The 17,558-nt window shown below is 33.0% G+C and overlaps 3 protein-coding genes across 3 annotated transcripts; 2 read left to right on the forward strand and 1 right to left on the reverse strand.

Moving 5' to 3' along the window:
* The first annotated feature begins 308 nt into the window (after window positions 1-308).
* On the forward strand, window positions 309-2,266 carry LOC100804892 (probable cinnamyl alcohol dehydrogenase). Its single transcript, XM_003555913.5, has 5 exons — window positions 309-466; window positions 592-705; window positions 797-1,024; window positions 1,148-1,587; window positions 1,788-2,266. Exons 1-5 carry the CDS (start codon window positions 378-380, stop codon window positions 1,988-1,990), a joined length of 1,074 nt encoding a protein of 357 aa, XP_003555961.1. The 5' UTR covers window positions 309-377; the 3' UTR covers window positions 1,991-2,266.
* A 2,266-nt stretch (window positions 2,267-4,532) lies between these two features.
* Window positions 4,533-9,441, reverse strand: LOC100805435 (protein unc-50 homolog). The gene is made up of 10 exons (XM_003555914.5): window positions 9,127-9,441; window positions 8,782-8,849; window positions 8,479-8,504; window positions 7,143-7,233; window positions 6,701-6,796; window positions 6,533-6,601; window positions 6,270-6,328; window positions 6,050-6,172; window positions 4,953-5,024; window positions 4,533-4,873 (listed from the first exon to the last, which is right to left on the reverse strand). The coding sequence occupies exons 1-10, from the start codon at window positions 9,232-9,234 to the stop codon at window positions 4,809-4,811; spliced, it is 777 nt and encodes a 258-aa protein (XP_003555962.1). The 5' UTR covers window positions 9,235-9,441; the 3' UTR covers window positions 4,533-4,808.
* A 2,893-nt stretch (window positions 9,442-12,334) lies between these two features.
* On the forward strand, window positions 12,335-14,606 carry LOC100805970 (PRKR-interacting protein 1-like). Its single transcript, NM_001253150.1, has 2 exons — window positions 12,335-12,742; window positions 14,118-14,606. Exons 1-2 carry the CDS (start codon window positions 12,503-12,505, stop codon window positions 14,388-14,390), a joined length of 513 nt encoding a protein of 170 aa, NP_001240079.1. The 5' UTR covers window positions 12,335-12,502; the 3' UTR covers window positions 14,391-14,606.
* Window positions 14,607-17,558: the final 2,952 nt, after the last annotated feature.

Consider the following 17,558-nt stretch of genomic DNA (forward strand, 5'->3'; position numbering starts at 1 on the left):
AGAGGCAGTTTATGTGTCAACGCATCACTTAATAACGTATCTTACTCAAGTAATCACAACGCATCCATGTTACTTAATTAGCTTGTGAAGCACACCTGGATGTTACTCTCAAATAGCATTGTGACCATTAGATGGCAATACTCTGTACACACTTTGATGAATCTATGGTGAAGATGGTGTAGAAGAGTACATAAGAACGTATCGGATAAAAACTACCTCCATTCACCTACCGCCGAAGGGCCCACACTCTATGCTGATTGCTGAGTTGTTGGCTACGGCACCTTTATATACCACGCTTTTGTCTTCCTTCCATTGCCAAATTCTCAATTCAATTCTGTTCATCCTTTGCTTCCCAAAGAAAGAGAAAATAAAAAGCAATGGGTAGCCTTGAAGCGGAAAGAACAACAGTAGGATTGGCAGCAAGAGACCCTTCAGGGATTCTCTCCCCATACACCTACAATCTAAGGTCATCTCAATTTCTATCTATTTTAATTTAATAATAATTAGTGTTTCTGATTTTATGCTTCATACTCTACTATCTTATCTAGTTCTGACCTTGTGTGTAAAAAAATATATATATAAAACATGCAGAAACACAGGCCCTGATGATGTTTACATAAAAGTTCACTACTGTGGAATTTGCCATTCTGATCTCCACCAGATTAAAAATGATCTTGGCATGTCCAACTATCCCATGGTCCCAGGGTACACTTTCTCGTTAATCATTAGTATTATTCTTTATTAATGTTGTTACCCCTTACCAATATTGAATATGATGATTGTTTTGTTGTTCCAGACATGAAGTGGTTGGTGAGGTACTGGAGGTGGGGTCAGACGTTAGCAGGTTCAGAGTGGGAGAGTTGGTGGGAGTTGGACTCCTCGTAGGTTGCTGCAAAAACTGCCAGCCATGCCAACAAGACATTGAGAATTACTGCAGCAAGAAGATCTGGTCTTACAATGATGTTTATGTCGATGGAAAACCCACGCAGGGTGGCTTTGCTGAAACCATGGTCGTTGAGCAAAAGTAAATTAAAAACCAATCCTTTCTAATTATTAATCACTTTCCACTACATGTTTAATCAATTTTTTTTTTTAAATCTTTTGAGGGTGTTTTAATTAATTTGATTTTGTATATTTGGGGTGTCAGGTTTGTGGTGAAAATTCCAGAGGGTTTGGCGCCAGAGCAAGTGGCACCATTACTGTGTGCGGGTGTGACAGTGTACAGTCCACTGGTACACTTTGGGCTGAAAGAGAGTGGGCTGAGAGGTGGAATATTGGGGCTTGGAGGAGTGGGACACATGGGGGTGAAGATAGCAAAGGCACTGGGTCACCATGTGACTGTGATAAGCTCTTCTGACAAGAAGAAACAGGAGGCACTTGAGCACCTTGGAGCTGATCAATATCTTGTTAGCTCTGATGTCACTGCCATGCAGGAAGCTGCTGATTCACTTGACTACATCATTGACACTGTGCCTGTTGGTCACCCTCTTGAGCCTTATCTCTCTTTGCTCAAACTTGATGGCAAGTTGATCTTGATGGGTGTCATCAACACCCCTCTTCAATTTGTTAGCCCCATGGTCATGCTAGGTAATTGTGTTGCACTCTCTAATTTTTTTATTTTTTTGGAATTTCAATTATTTTGTAAATTTTTTATTAAACGGGCACACTGATCAAACTCTTCAAATAATTATTACACAAGTTAACAATTTTATTAAATATAATAATTAATTGCACTAGAAGTGAATTATTATAATTAAATTTTAATGATGGGTATTTGTGTTGTGAAGGGAGGAGGTCAATCACGGGAAGCTTTATTGGGAGCATGAAGGAGACAGAGGAGATGTTGGAGTTCTGGAAAGAGAAGGGTCTGAGTTCGATGATTGAAGTGGTAAACATGGATTACATTAACAAAGCCTTTGAAAGGTTGGAGAAGAACGATGTGAGATACAGGTTTGTAGTGGATGTCAAAGGCAGCAAACTTGTTGATTAGTAAAAGAAAGTATACCAGCACGACACCCGCAACATCCATCCATCATCATCAAGAGTCTGGAAAAGTTTTTCATTGAACTAAAGCTGTGTTTGTTTATTAAAAAGAGTGCTCTGTTTTCTCTGTTTTGGTTACACGCCGTTCATTAAAATATTTGATATCAAATTCTCGTGGAAAGCAAAAGATACCAAACTTCCTGTTTGACCATAGCTTTGCTGTGTAAAAAAAATGTTGTATTGTTCCGCCATTAAAAGAAAGAAAAAAGAAGTTGGATATTAATGGGCACAGAGTGGGTTACCAATACCAACTACTACTATTTTGAGGGGATTTCTTCACTGACCTTTACCTAATCTTTGACAATGAGACATTCTCTTCTCTGACTCATATCATACGCGTTCTCCGCCACACACGTATGCCAAATCCGAGTCTTATCATAGTCAACTTATGATGGATCAAAGTAGTATTAAAATGAGATTATTTTTAAATATTTTGTTGAAATAGAATTGTTTTTGTCACGCTATATTGAAATTGCTAATGAACTGCCATTTTTTTTAACGAACTACAACTCACGTGGATTAACAATTTTTTTCTTTTAGAAACTAAAATTCATTGATAGTAAAAGTGCTTGCATGAGTACAAAAATATGCCCAATGCAAGATTCAAAGCACCTTGGTCCTTGGTGGTACATCAAACTATCAAAGCTGTCTCAGTTTCAGGAATTATGAGCCACACAATTAGGTCCCAAATCTCACCGAATATGTGTGGATTAGCGAAATGTTAAATAATAAATACTAATTCACTTAACAGCTTATTTGAAAATTAAAAAATGCTGCAAGCTACTGTATGTGGATACTGCAGGGCAGGCTACTCAGGCTGTGGTATTCTACTTTTACCGTTTACTCGATATATATCATGCTTCATGCAAGGGAGGGAGTAGCTATTTATTTCCTAAATCAATTTAATGAAAGCTACTATCTTGAATTTAACCTTAAATCAATTTTATTCGACAAGTACTTTCTAAAATTCTCAAATATAGCAGTCATTTTTATTACTTAAAAAATAATATGATTGATGAGGTGTTTTTTTTTTAAAAAAAATATTCAGTTAACTATTTAGATGTTTAATTTTACTTCTGTAATGTGAAGGTAACCATGTTGCATGTTTAATTTTGTTTTACAATGTTAAAGTTTTTGAGAATTATATTATAATGTAATAATAACCTAATTTTATCTATAAGTAAAATAAGTATTATAATAATATAGACGCCTTTTATTATAATTATTACAATTTTAATTTAATATCTTTTTATTACATAAATACTTTAGTAAATTTATTTTAAAAATATTTATTACAATATTATTATGAGAATCTACCAAAATTCAATTACATGAAATAACTTATTTCCTTTGTAAATGCTATATATATAAAGAAGCACTTCGTTTGATTATTTCTTTGTTTTTTCACTCTTGACATTTTCTAATTTTCAATTTTGCATCAGACCACAAGCCCACAACCTATCTTGCAGATTCCACGAAGTCTCTGCCTTTCTGGTTCATATGAATGAAAGTGCTGTAAAAGCTGACATTATGCGTAGCACGCATAGCCTTGTAGGGGAAAGTTGGTTGGAAATAATGCCGCCTGCGGCAGAAGACGTGTCACTCAATATTCCATACCAATGGTTGTCGAGATTTTTTTTATTTTAAGAAGGCGCCATATGATATGAATGGACAGTATTGGTCTGAACAATATTCACATTATAAACTGAAAAAAAAAACTTGAATTGCAATTCACATGTCACATTGTAAATGGGAAACGTGGGACTCACTACTCCTTATTACATATTTCGAATGTGTAATTGGAGCCAAGTCTATTTTATTGATATAAAAAAAGTTGCTTGACACTATGACTTAATAATTTCGATATAATCAAGCACATTTTACGTTGTGTTCAAAATATTTTAGAAGATAGAAATAACACTTAATGATTTGGTATAAGATAAGAGTGTGAGTTTAGTTTGAATGTGGTGAACTCTATCATGTTAGCTTTTGTCTCCTATTAATAAATGTATCATTTTGCTCTTGTGAATTGTTTTCTTTTGATTTTTTAAGAATTACCCTTGAGGATAATATAATATTTTAATTAATTCATTCAATCATCTCCACTTGATTTATCACATCGTTACGCTACTGATTTAAACATTGACTTAAGCATTAAAGTACTTTTATAAGTACCTCCTACCTTCATCCACGCCATTGAAACCAACTCCTCAGAGACCCAATCTTCAGTTGGATAAAATACAAAACAAGCACACATCATACATACAAGAAGCCCCCTCCCCTGGCTTTGATTACCTCCTCCAAGACTCTTAGTGGTACCTGGGCTTGAGTGGCTTCTAATGACACTCGAATATGCTAAAGAATGAGTATGTCAAGTAACGAGCGTAAATGTAGAGGCAATGACCTTTCATTTGGAGAGTAATTATATCTAGCTTCATGAAAGAATATATCAATAGAAATTGTTCTTTGTCGGGAGGAAAGCTACCAGATTGACCAAGAAAAATCATTACAATGAGTATATTCATTTGAACAAATATTCTATCTAATAACTGTAAAAAAAAAAAACAACTACCCTGACTCGCTACAGTCCAACTTCGATTGGTAGTAGTAGTATATTAGAAGGCCTAAAATGAGGCATTGCTGGGCCATTGCATTCTTCAAACAAACAATCAAACATTCATTAAAGCCTTCTCATGTTGCAGTTCTCTGAATACTCTATAAACTCAACAAGGACACCGATAGGTCAAAAGTTCTAGCTGGAATGATCATATTTGTCGACTGAAGTACATATTCATAAAGTATCTAGAAGGATTGAAACCACTTAAAATCACTGCAAATCAAAAATTGGGGTCAGATGCAATATTAACCCATCATAGAAAACAGAAATGGTAGACGCATTCAATACTTACAAATTGGAGAAAGGACAATTACGATTCCAATTGGGTACAGGAAAAAGGTGGTCCTCTCCAAAAAAGGCAGAACTACAGCCAGAAATGTTAATAATCAAATTAATTAATTCAACGGTATTCACAGTTCCCACAAAGTCAAAACAAAATCTTAAAATTTCAGACTTAAACATACTCGGGAAACAAGTTTGCCAAAAACATTTTAATGTACATTTATTCAGTATGATGACCATCACATCCAACAGACCCACATCAAATGAATTTGTCCTCCACATCATATAAAAGGGACTTTAGAGTAAAAAACACAGAAAGGGTGCTTGCTGCAAATATTCAAGAAAGCACAATAACTGACACTTCCAGACAAATACAGCCATATCCAAGGAAACTACACTAAAAAAAATATGAACTGATCTAAATGAAGAGAGATTAACTTACACCAATATAAGTTACACTCATTCTTATACAACCAATAACTTTGTATAAAATGTGATTTTCATTGATCCATTTGTTGAATCGTAACTACAACCTCTCTGATCATTTTTATAAAAACCTTTTGGGAAGTTTGTATTGATCTTTTTTACAAGACTCCCTCCAAATTGTTTACTGCATTATTTTATTTTTTAACAGAAATTCTCTCAAGTTGACATGCATTAATTAAATAGGTAGAATAGATTAAGAAAATGGAATCCCTATGGTTTTAAGGGTAATTATGGAAAAAATTATACAAATTGTTGACAAATTTAATACCATTAACTAAATATTTTAATTCTTGTGAAGCAGTTAAAAGGATCCTATACATATAGGACCAGAGGTAGTACATATTACCAAGATTATTCATGTTAAATCTTATAAAAATTGAATAGTAATAAGAAGATAACTAAATGGTTCTTATTCTTATATTTTTTAAATGTATATATTACATTAATTTTGATGTACACGAACAAGGTATCAAGTAATTTTGATTTAATCTAACGATGAGTTTTGAGATAAAATTATCTAGTAAAAAGCTATTGAAGAGTGTTAGAGTGGGTGTAACTTATACTGGTGTAAGTTGATCCATCCTCTATTATAGATAATGAGAGAGAGAGAGAGGGATTTACCATCATAACCTAAGAAATTTAGATAATGATAGTATGAAGCGCCAACCATGAACAGCAGATTTGACAGCAATACTGGAATGAAACCATGAGCCACCAATAGAGGAGATAGAAAATAATGGATCACTGCCAAAGAACCAGACATCAGTACCACTCTAATGCAAGATATTGTAGCTTCCTATAGCATAATAGAGTTCATACTAACCGAAGAGTCAGAAATTACCATAGAGCAAAACAAAAAATGGGAAGAAAGAGTTGCAGTGCACATCAAATGCATACATCCTTCCATGAAAATCCAAAAAATATATAATCAGCTATTGGAAAATAATCAACAAAATTCTAAGACAAGGGTGCTCAGTTCAATTCCATTCTTATCAATTGCTCAAACATTTTAAAGCATTGCAAAATATTAGGAAATGTTCTCAAAATTGAAGAAGCAAACAACTAAATTACATGTGAAACAAGCAAGAAAATTCTTGAACTTACCATTCAACACGCTGTTCAACCACATAACTATTTGGAGCCTCTTCTCGAAGATAACCATTAGTCAGGAACCTGGAGATTATAAGGGTAAAAAATATGCACCAGTGTTGGTATCAATATCAAGTGATTCAAAGAAAACGATGTAATATTTACTACAAGAAGTAGCCTTACCAACAAAAAGTTGCCAGAAATACACCAGTCAACAAAAAGTGGAAAAGCAACACTGAGAAGATAACAAGAAGTGTATGTGCAGTACTATGGTCATACCTGAAAAAGAATGGGAAAATACAGCAGCACAAAAAATTAGTAGAGGCCAAGAGGAAAAAACTATAAACTAAATGTATACAATGAATCATCCAATAACACTACAACCTTGGTTCATGATTCATGATTTAATAAAATTCATACATACTGATGTCTAAATCAATAGCCTGTTTCTACCTATAAGGGAAGTTTTCAAAAAGGATCATCCTTCATCTAAATAGATGAAATACAATGATTTACATTAGTGATTGGTTGCATTTGCATATTCATTCTGTTTTACAAAAGTAAAGTGAATTTTAGCTAGTCATCTATGAAGAACCACCACAATCAAAATGTAAGAAAAACTTACGCCGCACAATAAGCCAAAGTTGCAACTGCCAAAAGGAGACAGCAGATCACAACAAATGCAGGGTCATCACGTGCCCATTGATTCTTGGTTTCTAATATCAAATAAGAAGAAGCAGAAAATCAATCAAACAATTTTTTGAAATCACCAAATGAAATTTCCTAGTTTGATAAATCAAAGACTTTAATTATATAATTAAACCTACAGATTTTTACCGTGAAACATTTGCATCATTATATATCATTAAATTAAGTTGACTTGCAAGCCCAATAATAAGCCAAAGTTCTTCATGGCTCATCCTAAAAAGCAGCTCACTATAAAGATTTAACCGCCGTGTTTAAAAGGCACCATTACTTGAGTCTTGAAAGAAAGGTGAACTGTAAAATTATTAAATTTCATCCCATCGTTGGAATACAGACTTACAAATATGCTTAAATGCATGCATAAAATTTAAGAGAGATTTATGAAGTGGGAAGGAACAGAATAGTTTGATTAGATCTACATCAATCAATGAACAAGTGTGCTCATAACCTCTTCTGTTTGAGCAGCAACATTGCCAGCCCAAGTAAGTAAAACATTTGAAACAGCTGCAGACCTGGGGTGTTTGTTAAGTGCAGCTTATTTTGTAGTGTTTCTGTATTTGTTATTTGTTAATACTTCACATTGGTTTCTGATTCTAAGGTTGTTTGGTTAGGATCAGTGAGTTTTAATACAATTTGAGGTATTTGAATATTATTCTTAGGGTTTTTTTCTTAATCCCTATCATCTATTCTCTTTGTTCTTTCAATCCAGCTTCAATGCACATTCTCTAGGTGTTCTGTTATGTTTTTTTAGATATAACCATTAGCAATTTCCCACTATTCTATTACGCTTGCTATACTGAGATGATAAGTAAGCACTTGAGCACTATGTTGCCAGTGTTCTATTTTCCACTGTTATGTTTGAATCTATTATATTTTCCCCATCACAAACTTTGCACTCTTCTCCATCAATATGATAATGTTTTTCAAAAAAAAAATTGTATTAGGACTAAAGTCAAGTTTATGGACACTACACAAGTTTTTATAGACTCTTGAATTTGACAACCTATTACTAAATGCAGTTCCAACCCAGCACTGCATGTAAGATACTCAGATTAATAACAACTAATTATAGTCCCTAGAACATATCACATGCATGCAACTGTCCTAATATACTATAGATTATTGCAGATAAAGGCTAGCTAAGGACCATAGCCTAGTAAAACAGAAGCTTAATAAACATTGTTAAACCAATCACTGTTCAGAAATGTGTATCAATAAATCAGAAGAACAAAGATATTAATGAGACAGAGACTTACGTTTGTGATATTTAGTATGCTGATAGCTGCATCCGTTGTACGGTTCCATATCAAGAAGGCCAAAAAATCCATCAGAGAAAAAGATACTACAAAATTCTAAATACACACAAAACAGAAGAGTTGAGCAGAAACTCAACCAAGAGCTTATGCCCATATGTGCAGCTGTACAATTCAAATGTCCAACAAAAGAGGTCTCACATTGTTACAGCGTTAGATCATGGCAACAAAACGCGATTTTCATTGCTAAGTGCTAACAGGGGATGGAGAGACAGAGAGAAGATTATTTAATTTGCATATACTTACACAACTTTCGGTGATGTACATAGATGAAGCATTTGCCAAAAAGTATATTCAATATCCATTTGTTGCCACTACAACGAATAATAAATGAATCAGCGCAGATTGAACACTCACGAGTCATGGACTCTTCAAATCAGAACAATAAAATCCAACCTATTCAATTTTTGAGCCGAAACATTCAGGAATTGAGCCTAATCTAACAAATTGGTTAACACGGCGGGTAATTTTAGCAATGGCATTTACGATGTCAGAAAGAAAGGGAGAGATAAAAGCGAGAATCGGATCTTAGAGTGGAGTGCGAAGTAAATCTAGGAAATCGTGAAATAAAAGGAAGAGATCGGAAGGAACCTTGATGATTCTGCGGAGGTAGGGAAGCAGCATGGGATTGTTAGGTCGAGAGGAAGAGGAGGAGGAGGAGGAAGAAGAAGAACGTCCTTTGGAAGCTGTTGGTAACATCTTCGCTTCGGTCACTCCTTCTCTTAACCTCTTCTTCTGCAAACGAACCACGATTCTATTACTCTTTCTCTTGCTGTGTGATGTGTTAAGTGCGATCTCCTTCTCTTTCTCCCTCTCTCTCTCCGGTAGCTGCCTCGAACTCTCTCTCTCTCAGATGCGAGTTGGCCTGCTCAGGGACTGAAAAGTAAAACGCCACATCAACAACCTGGGCCGATTTCAAACTGGACTCTAATCCACCTTCTGATCCACTCTAATTTACTAGGGGTGCAAAGCCTTCACAGATCATTGGGTATTTTTTGTTATAAGATTATTCTTGATTTTATAATAATTAATATTTAAATACACTTTTAATTGGTTGAAAATTATAATGTCTCAAATTAAATGGTCAAAAAATTAAGTCATAAATGTACGATACAACGATATATTTTACGTAAATAAAAGAGTTGTATTATTCATACAAGCCTTTTTCACAAAATAATCCATCTTTTTCGGATTTATTGGTTTTATAGTGAAAAATATAGATCCAACATTTTTTTGTGTTTATATCTGTTTACCGCGTCATTTATTATATCTTGAATTTTCTTCATTTTTCCTTCTTTCTAGGTTGTATAATTTATTATTTGAGTTGTTGTACAAATAACATTTTTCTTGATTGTTATCAGAGCGATGGTTAAATTAAACATTTCAATAAGTTGATCATTAATACAATTTTATTTTATTTTATTTATTTATTATTAATTATTAATACAGTTTTAGATTACTTTTTAATCCGCTAATATCATAAGTTGAACATTTAATTCCTATAAAGTAAGTAAATGATGAAAAAAATATGAAAAATGAAAAAGAAAAAGAAAAAAAAAAGCTAGCTAAATAAGTAGTTGGTAAAATATATACTATATGAGAAATTTATACTCACGTATTTCAAGGTTTTCTTAAATGATACTTACGCTTGTTTTAATTTTCAACTAGACACTCATCGTGTATTTAATAAAGTAACGCACACCTTTTTTTTAAAGTTATCTAAAGGAGGTGAGTGTAAAAAAAAAAAACGATATGAGTGTGATTATAGGAGGTAGCGATATTTTCTCAAAAAAATACAATTACAAAAGATTTGTCTTTTGTTTACGGAAACAAAATATTTGTCTTAAACACTAAAGTTAAGAGATGAAATTGAAAAAATCTGAGTTATTTAGATAATAAGCCTAATTAAACCTAAAATAAGTATTTTACCAAAGCACCTTATTGTTTATTTTAATTTCCATAAGTTTATGATGCATTTAAAAACATAGTTTTGTTTGGATAAAAGTAGATTGAACTGATTTTCAAATCAATTTCAAAATCATTTGTTATAGTTTTAAGTTTTAGAAGTTGCATTGTCCTTTTAGATATCATCGTTCACTTTTCTATACCTTCCACCTAGCCTTCTCATTTTCCTTTCAATTTTTACTAAATGTGACAAAATGGGTCAAGCTTAGACATGGCTTGAATGAAATTTTAGGTTTGACTTTAAATTCCAATCACAAATTGAATCATTTTTTTTTTCTCAAACCAATCACGACTCATTATAGGCTTAATTTGTATAAATTTGACTTTACCATGTTTATTTCTTATTTTAGGAGCCTGAAATTAATTTGACCTTTCTTACTTTAATATGCTATAATTCTAGATTTGCATATAACTTGCAAGCTAGTTCAACTTGAACTTGCAAGATGAAATGTTGGTTTAAGCTTTAAATTTGATTTTTTTTAAGTCCGATTCAAGCTTATCCAACTAAATCTCATAGAAATTAAGATTTCATAGAACTTAGACTTCACTCTAAAAGCTCAAATTAAATTTGAGCTTGTGGGCTTGAGTCACCATAACCTACAATTCACTTTGATTCAAATTCCCGTGATAAAATATATGACTTAGATTTAAAATGTTTAACATGAATTAATTTTTGATCTTTTTGGCTGGATCTAGCCTTAGCTAGGAAAAGTCTATAAAATCTAAGTTTCAGACTCATTTTAGAAACCTAAGTTGAATTTATGTTTTTTTTTTCCGGACCAATTCACTATAGTTCGTGATCGACCTAACCTGGTGCCTTTGGAATGTTGTAAACAATAGTTCGCACATTTCCAATCATTAAATGGAGAAGGAGAAATTTGTATTCCAACAATTTTCTACACACACTGACTATTTTACCATTGAACATGTTTTTACATGCTAACATAAGTATTTGATGCAATGCCAAATACACATTTTTCCTTTGTTTGATTACATGTCTCTGACGTGAATAACCACATATCTCCAAAAGCTTTGTTTTGTACTTTCCACGTTTTTTATTATTAGGATGTGGTTTTATGTACCACCAACATGTGTACAAACACATATTTTGTTAAACTTTAAGGATGCGCGTCTAAAATGTTGTAGCCAAACTTACAACAAGTCTTATTAATGTAGCCATTGAATTGCATAGCAATGCCATAATGATCGAAATATATCAAATTTAAGATAAATTATCTGGATGTGACAATTTTAAACAATTTAAATATTTGTCAATGTATATTTTGATAATATAATTTTTTTTCTGGTTGATAATATAAAATCATTCATATTTTAAATAGTATATTAAACATTAAAGTAAAATAATATGAAAATGATGATTAATAAAATATAAAAAATATTGTAGTATAAAAAGATATTGTAATACATTAAATAGTATATTATACTTTCATAAAAAAAATAATTAAATTCAACAATTATATTAATAAAATTTAGCATTTGTAAATATTTATTAAAAATGTAAAATTCTCAAATTTCACAACTCAGTCACACTTTTATTGATTATAAAATGTCTATAAATTTTACTAAGAAAAGAATAAAAGATTTAAAAAAACATTTAATTTAATTTTTATGTAATTTGATAAAGAACATATCTACCAACATTGAAAATAATATTTAGATAATTTAAAAGTTATATCTTTTTCAATTATTAATACCATATAATATGACAGGCCTCTTTTTTTTTTTTTAACAGGAAAAGAAAAAGGGGTTTGAATGACACGAAACTGTGAAATGCCCCTAATTCAAGAAGCAGGCATATTCGGATTTTGTGATTGGGAGAGAAACCGACCCAGTTGTGCTATTGCCGCTGTCCCGTGCAATTCGAAGGGAATGAAGAACAAGGGTTTAGAATTAGGGTCTTAAAACAACTCAACCAACTTTGTGGGTAAAATTAGGGATTCAGGTGTAAAGTGAAAAACTAGGGTTTTGGTAAATCTCCAAAATGTCGACGGGCAAACCCAGAGGCGGTGATTTTCAGATGGTCCCGGCGCCGGGAACGTCAAAGCCTCCCCTTCCGCCGGCAGCAGCATCGAATGCGATAGTGGAATATACTCCGGTCTCTCTCAAAGAGGAAGAGGAGGATCTGGAAGTCAAGCTCCGACGGATTATCGACAATGTTCCTGTCCGTGTTAGCAATACTTCCGGTAGTTCCGCCGGTTCAGGCTCCGGCGACTTCCACCAGGTATAACTGTTTTTTTCTTTATTTATTTTAAAATAAAAACTATCTCTTGTGCTGGAATTAGCTCTGAAATAAGGTGCAGGTTTGATAATGCTGTGCAATAACCGTTAGGTAGTTGTAATCAAGAAGAAAAATGATCATTATCAGGGTAATACTCGAAATTTCATTTTGAGGACCTATTAAATATAAACAGTACTTACAGAGGGATATTAATGGCGGTTGTGTATTTTAGGTGTTGCCAAATAACAAAAGCAATACGCAATTGAAACTGTTGTTTGTCTCTTAGATGTTAGATCACTGGTTCACTGCAGTTGTGATGAGGAACGTAATGATGGCAACGAGGGGATAAGTTGTTGAAATAGGAAAAATCATCATGTTGGGGAGAGGTTTGGAAAGACACTGTATATTAGTGCAACTGTGGAAGTTCTATGGGTCGAAGGTGCATGCGAGGTGTCTTGTTAGGTTAATAAATGCTGGGGTGGGATGAGTAGGGTTCAAAGTGTCTGAAGTAAATTTGGCCTCATGACTAAGGAATCTTAAAGAAAGTTGTGCTTTTAAGTTTTTAACCATACACTACTCACCTATTTGGGGATTAAATTCAGAAAAACTACAGTTTATATAGTGTAATATTAAGGTTCGTGGAGTAGTTGGATGTGAACTGGTTGGCAAAACCATCATGCTCCAATGCTGCAAAGGCTAATTGCTCATTGATGAGTTCTTGATTTACCCACTGTAACTAATAAGTTGATTCTGAAGGTAACATGCTTTAGCATAAACTTATCAGAAGTCAGAACATTGGATGATCAAGGGTATTAACTTTGGTCATTTTTTTAAGCAGCATTCTTAATCTCATTATTGTTAAGGCATCCTTTCTTGCACTTAAGAGACATTCTTAATCTCAACTGTCCTGAATTATATTATAAGCATTATGGTCTATTCATGGAATATCTTATTATTTGAGTGATTTGTAATAAGTAATAACCTAGATATGCATACTGAAGTGCTTACCTTTCCACTTGTGATTATCCAACACATGATGGCCCAGTTTTAATTAGCTTGTAGCTTATGGGAGCTTTTCAATTATAAAATCACGCTGTTTAGATTTTTCTTAGACAAATATGCCTAACTCTGTTATGTTTACAAGTGCTTTATGGAAGAGTGAGATGAGGAAGCTTCTAAAAGACTTGTGCATAAATTGATTTTAACTTATGGGAGGAGTTTGATTCATTTTATTTCCTTCTCCCTTCTTAAGAAGTTTACTTAAATTGGCATGATATCTGAGTTATTTGCTTCTTTATTTTATGTGTCAATAGTTGGTAGGGTGATGGATATTGTTCTGAGTGTTTTTCTTATATGCTTCAAACTCTGGTTCCAACAGTATCGGCAAATGAGACGCAAGGAACAAGATCGTCTTGCCAGGATGGAAGTCGACTACCAGAAAAGGAAAGAGCTGGCAGAATTTAATTTGAGAAGAGAGGAAAGACTAAAAGCGGCTGAGGAACGGACGGCAAAGAAGCGAGCAAAACGTCAAAAGAAGAAGCAAAGGAAAAAGGAGAAAAAGACCAAATTAAATGCTGGAGAACAGCTGCAAGAGAAAGAAGATTCCTCAGGTGATGAAGACTCTGATAACGATGAGGAGGCAGCACCTTGAAACTAGCTTTGGTTGTGCCCAAACTTTTAAAATTTGATTCAAGCAAGTGGGCATATCTGGCTTAGATAAAACACAGTCCATTACTCCGGGTTTCCATTAAATTTGTTTCCCATATGTGATTTCTGAGGTACTGTGTTCGAAAGGGATACTATATATTGTTTCAAGCTAAAAAATTGATGAATTAGAGAACAAATCTTACAAGCCTTTTTTTTAAAAGAATCCGTCTTGCAACTCATTGTGTGATAACAAACGAAATGTCGCACAAATCAACTTAGCCAGATCGTAAGAGTAAAATATCCCGATTAATTCATTCTTAAAGTATCAATGTAGGTTTAGCATTTTTTTAAAATTAATTTTGCTACAAGGAGAATTAATTTTACGAAAAATGAAAATCTTTAACTTCTTCACAAAAATTAATTATAAGTGTAAAGTTTATTGATCATATTTGAATTTATAGATTGAAAGTGATTTTATTTTACCATTTAAATTGAGGGAAAAAATTGAATTTATTCAATTGTTAGGATCTCTTTGTTTTGCTAGTTGGTATCTTTATGCCTACTAGGATAAAATACGAAATTGTGGAGATTCTTTTAAAACTTAAATTAAATTCTATTTTTATAATAATTAAATTCCATTTTAAATGCTAATGGTTATAATTAAATTTATATGCTCTCACTGCCCGCCACTGATATAGTTACCTTTCATCTATAATCTATAACTATTAATAATGAAAACCACTCCTCTAGAACTATTAATAATGGAAATTACCCGATTTAGTATATATAATTCAAATTCCTTATTTATATATATGTAGTTAGATTATAATGGGGTTAGTTACGTTTCAATAGAGGAGCAAAGGTGTAGTCGGGTAGTTTCTAACTCTGCACGGCCTGTTCTCTGAGATCGAGGTTATTCTCTTCCTTTGCTTCTTAACGAGTTTCTAAGTGCGCTTTTATTTTCGCACCGTCTCTTCCTTTTTTTCACTCGCTTTCAGTGTTTGAACTTCATTTTACATTGCAGCTGTCTTTTGTTTTGCTGCAGTTATCGTTTTCTGCTTCTGGCTTGCGTGATCGTGATGTGCTCTTCAAGGTTCATTTATCTCGGTTAAGTATTTCATGAATCTGAACCTCTTGTCTACCTATTTAATTATTTTTGTATCTTTCTTTGATCATGAAAGAGTTAATATCCAAGCAACATGTTAATAATCCCGTAAAATGGGATATTGTAATTCACAATTTGCTTGATATACTCATAACTTCAACAGTTGATTTTCTAATCAAACTATATATTCCTATACAATTGTATGCAAATTTTACAGAATAAAAGCCACGTCTAGGATATTTAATCCGACCCATATAAACTTTATCTAATAACAAAAACTGTACTCAAAATAATATCAAAATCAAAATTTGTTACTAGCATGACAAAAGAAACGTAGCCGGCTGCACCTCAAATTGCAAAGAAAGAGTGATGACCAATGAAAATATGATCCAAGTGAACTACCCTGCCACTTCTTGTAATCATGACCAAAAAACCAAAATCATTTTGTAATCACACGCCAAGGAAAGTAATTTGTTGTTTCTTTGACATTCGATTCCTAGAAGTCAAAATTAAAATGCATAATTGCTTTTGAGAGGGGGGGTAATTTTCAATTTTCAGTGATCATGCATGCATGAACCTTTGCACTTCAATGTACAACAAACATGTTCGATAAAGAAACTCTATGCTGCCAACACATTTCCACTATCACCACAAAAAAATAGCAACACTACCTCAGTCTTGATCTAATTCAGCCTGAATTGCATGCAAGTTCTTAACTTCAGAATTCCCATATCTTGAAGCAGCAAAGCCATATGATGCCACAGTTCCCACAAGGACCACAAGAACCGCAACAAAGAGCTGAATGTTAGCAAGCAATTCGCCCCAAACCTCGCTATCAATAGAATCACACGTGACACTGTTTTCCCTAAGCTTACAACCACTTGGCATCACTGGGCCATAGAGAACAAAGGCAGTCTGATAGAACCATAAGCTTTGCAGTGCTATAGCAATGTCATTGCATAAATCCACTGGAATAGGATGCAAGTACAGCACAGGTATGTTTCTCCTCTTTCTTCCTTCTTCCATTTATTTTAACTTTTTCTTTTAAAATGAATTAATTTTTCTTGATCTCCATTTTTTTTTCTTGTTTTTAATCATGTGCCTATATACTAATGAAAGAAATGTTTTTTTTATCACTCCTCTACTTTGTGTCTGCATTTTTATTAAGAGAAAGGAAGAAAAGGTTAACAATTTTTATATTTTTAAAATAAATACTCTAAAATCTATAACTATTAATAATAATAATTATCCCATTCTGGTGTACGCAATTTGAATTTCTTATTTATCCTTTATATATTTATAATCTATAACAATATATATATATATATATATATATATATATATATATATATATATATATATATATATATATATAAAAGAAATATTCTTTTTTGTGTACACATTTTGTCTCTTGCCACTAAATTAATTAATAAAAAAATTACTACATATTATTCTTACCTTGCAACTGATAATGTAAAACGCATAAACTGAACATGATAAATTTTTTAAATGGACAATTTTTGTCTCAACTTCTTCTTAGTAACCACCCATTTTCCCTATTCTCTTCCGGACATGGATACCTTTACGCATTAATCATGTTGTAACTGCATGGTTGTTGTTTCATTTTTTATTCATCATTTATGAATCTTTTTCCATTTTCTATTTTGTTCCTTCTCTCTCTTCCTTTCTCTGATCCATTTATGAATTAGTTTAATTGAACTTGCGTTTGGCCTCTCCTCAAACTGCTTTTCATTAATGTGTTGTAATAATGTAACGCATTTTTTTTCAGGTTGAGAGTGCACAAGTTGAAACGTCAGCGTGCAATTATGGTGAACAACAACAAATAAGGTCTCCATGCAAGAGGTGGATTCAACGGAGGAGGAGCATATCACCAAAACCAAATCTCGCTGCATTCTATCGCCAGTGCCGCCGCAGAAAATGCCGACGGAGTCAGAGCTCGAAGGTTTCTTCGCCGCTGCGGAGAAAGACATTCAAAAACACTTCGGAGAAAGAGTTTTTAAAATGTGAAATTAAAACTGAATTAAAAATATGGGGTATATATATATA

This window comes from Glycine max, chromosome 20 (genome assembly GCF_000004515.6).
Source record: "Glycine max cultivar Williams 82 chromosome 20, Glycine_max_v4.0, whole genome shotgun sequence".
Lineage (NCBI taxonomy): Eukaryota > Viridiplantae > Streptophyta > Magnoliopsida > Fabales > Fabaceae > Glycine > Glycine max.

Coding starts and splice junctions, on each gene's coding strand:
- LOC100804892 (XM_003555913.5), top strand. CDS start 378: ATGGGTAGCCTTGAAGCGGAAAGAACAACAGTAGGATTGGCAGCAAGA. Junction 467..591: donor CCATACACCTACAATCTAAG/GTCATCTCAATT, acceptor TAAAACATGCAG/AAACACAGGCCCTGATGATG. Junction 1,025..1,147: donor ACCATGGTCGTTGAGCAAAA/GTAAATTAAAAA, acceptor TTGGGGTGTCAG/GTTTGTGGTGAAAATTCCAG.
- LOC100805435 (XM_003555914.5), bottom strand. CDS start 9,234: ATGTTACCAACAGCTTCCAAAGGACGTTCTTCTTCTTCCTCCTCCTCC. Junction 6,602..6,700: donor TTTCTGGCAACTTTTTGTTG/GTAAGGCTACTT, acceptor TATAATCTCCAG/GTTCCTGACTAATGGTTATC. Junction 5,025..6,049: donor AAATTTCTTAGGTTATGATG/GTAAATCCCTCT, acceptor TTCTGGCTGTAG/TTCTGCCTTTTTTGGAGAGG.
- LOC100805970 (NM_001253150.1), top strand. CDS start 12,503: ATGTCGACGGGCAAACCCAGAGGCGGTGATTTTCAGATGGTCCCGGCG. Junction 12,743..14,117: donor GCTCCGGCGACTTCCACCAG/GTATAACTGTTT, acceptor TGGTTCCAACAG/TATCGGCAAATGAGACGCAA.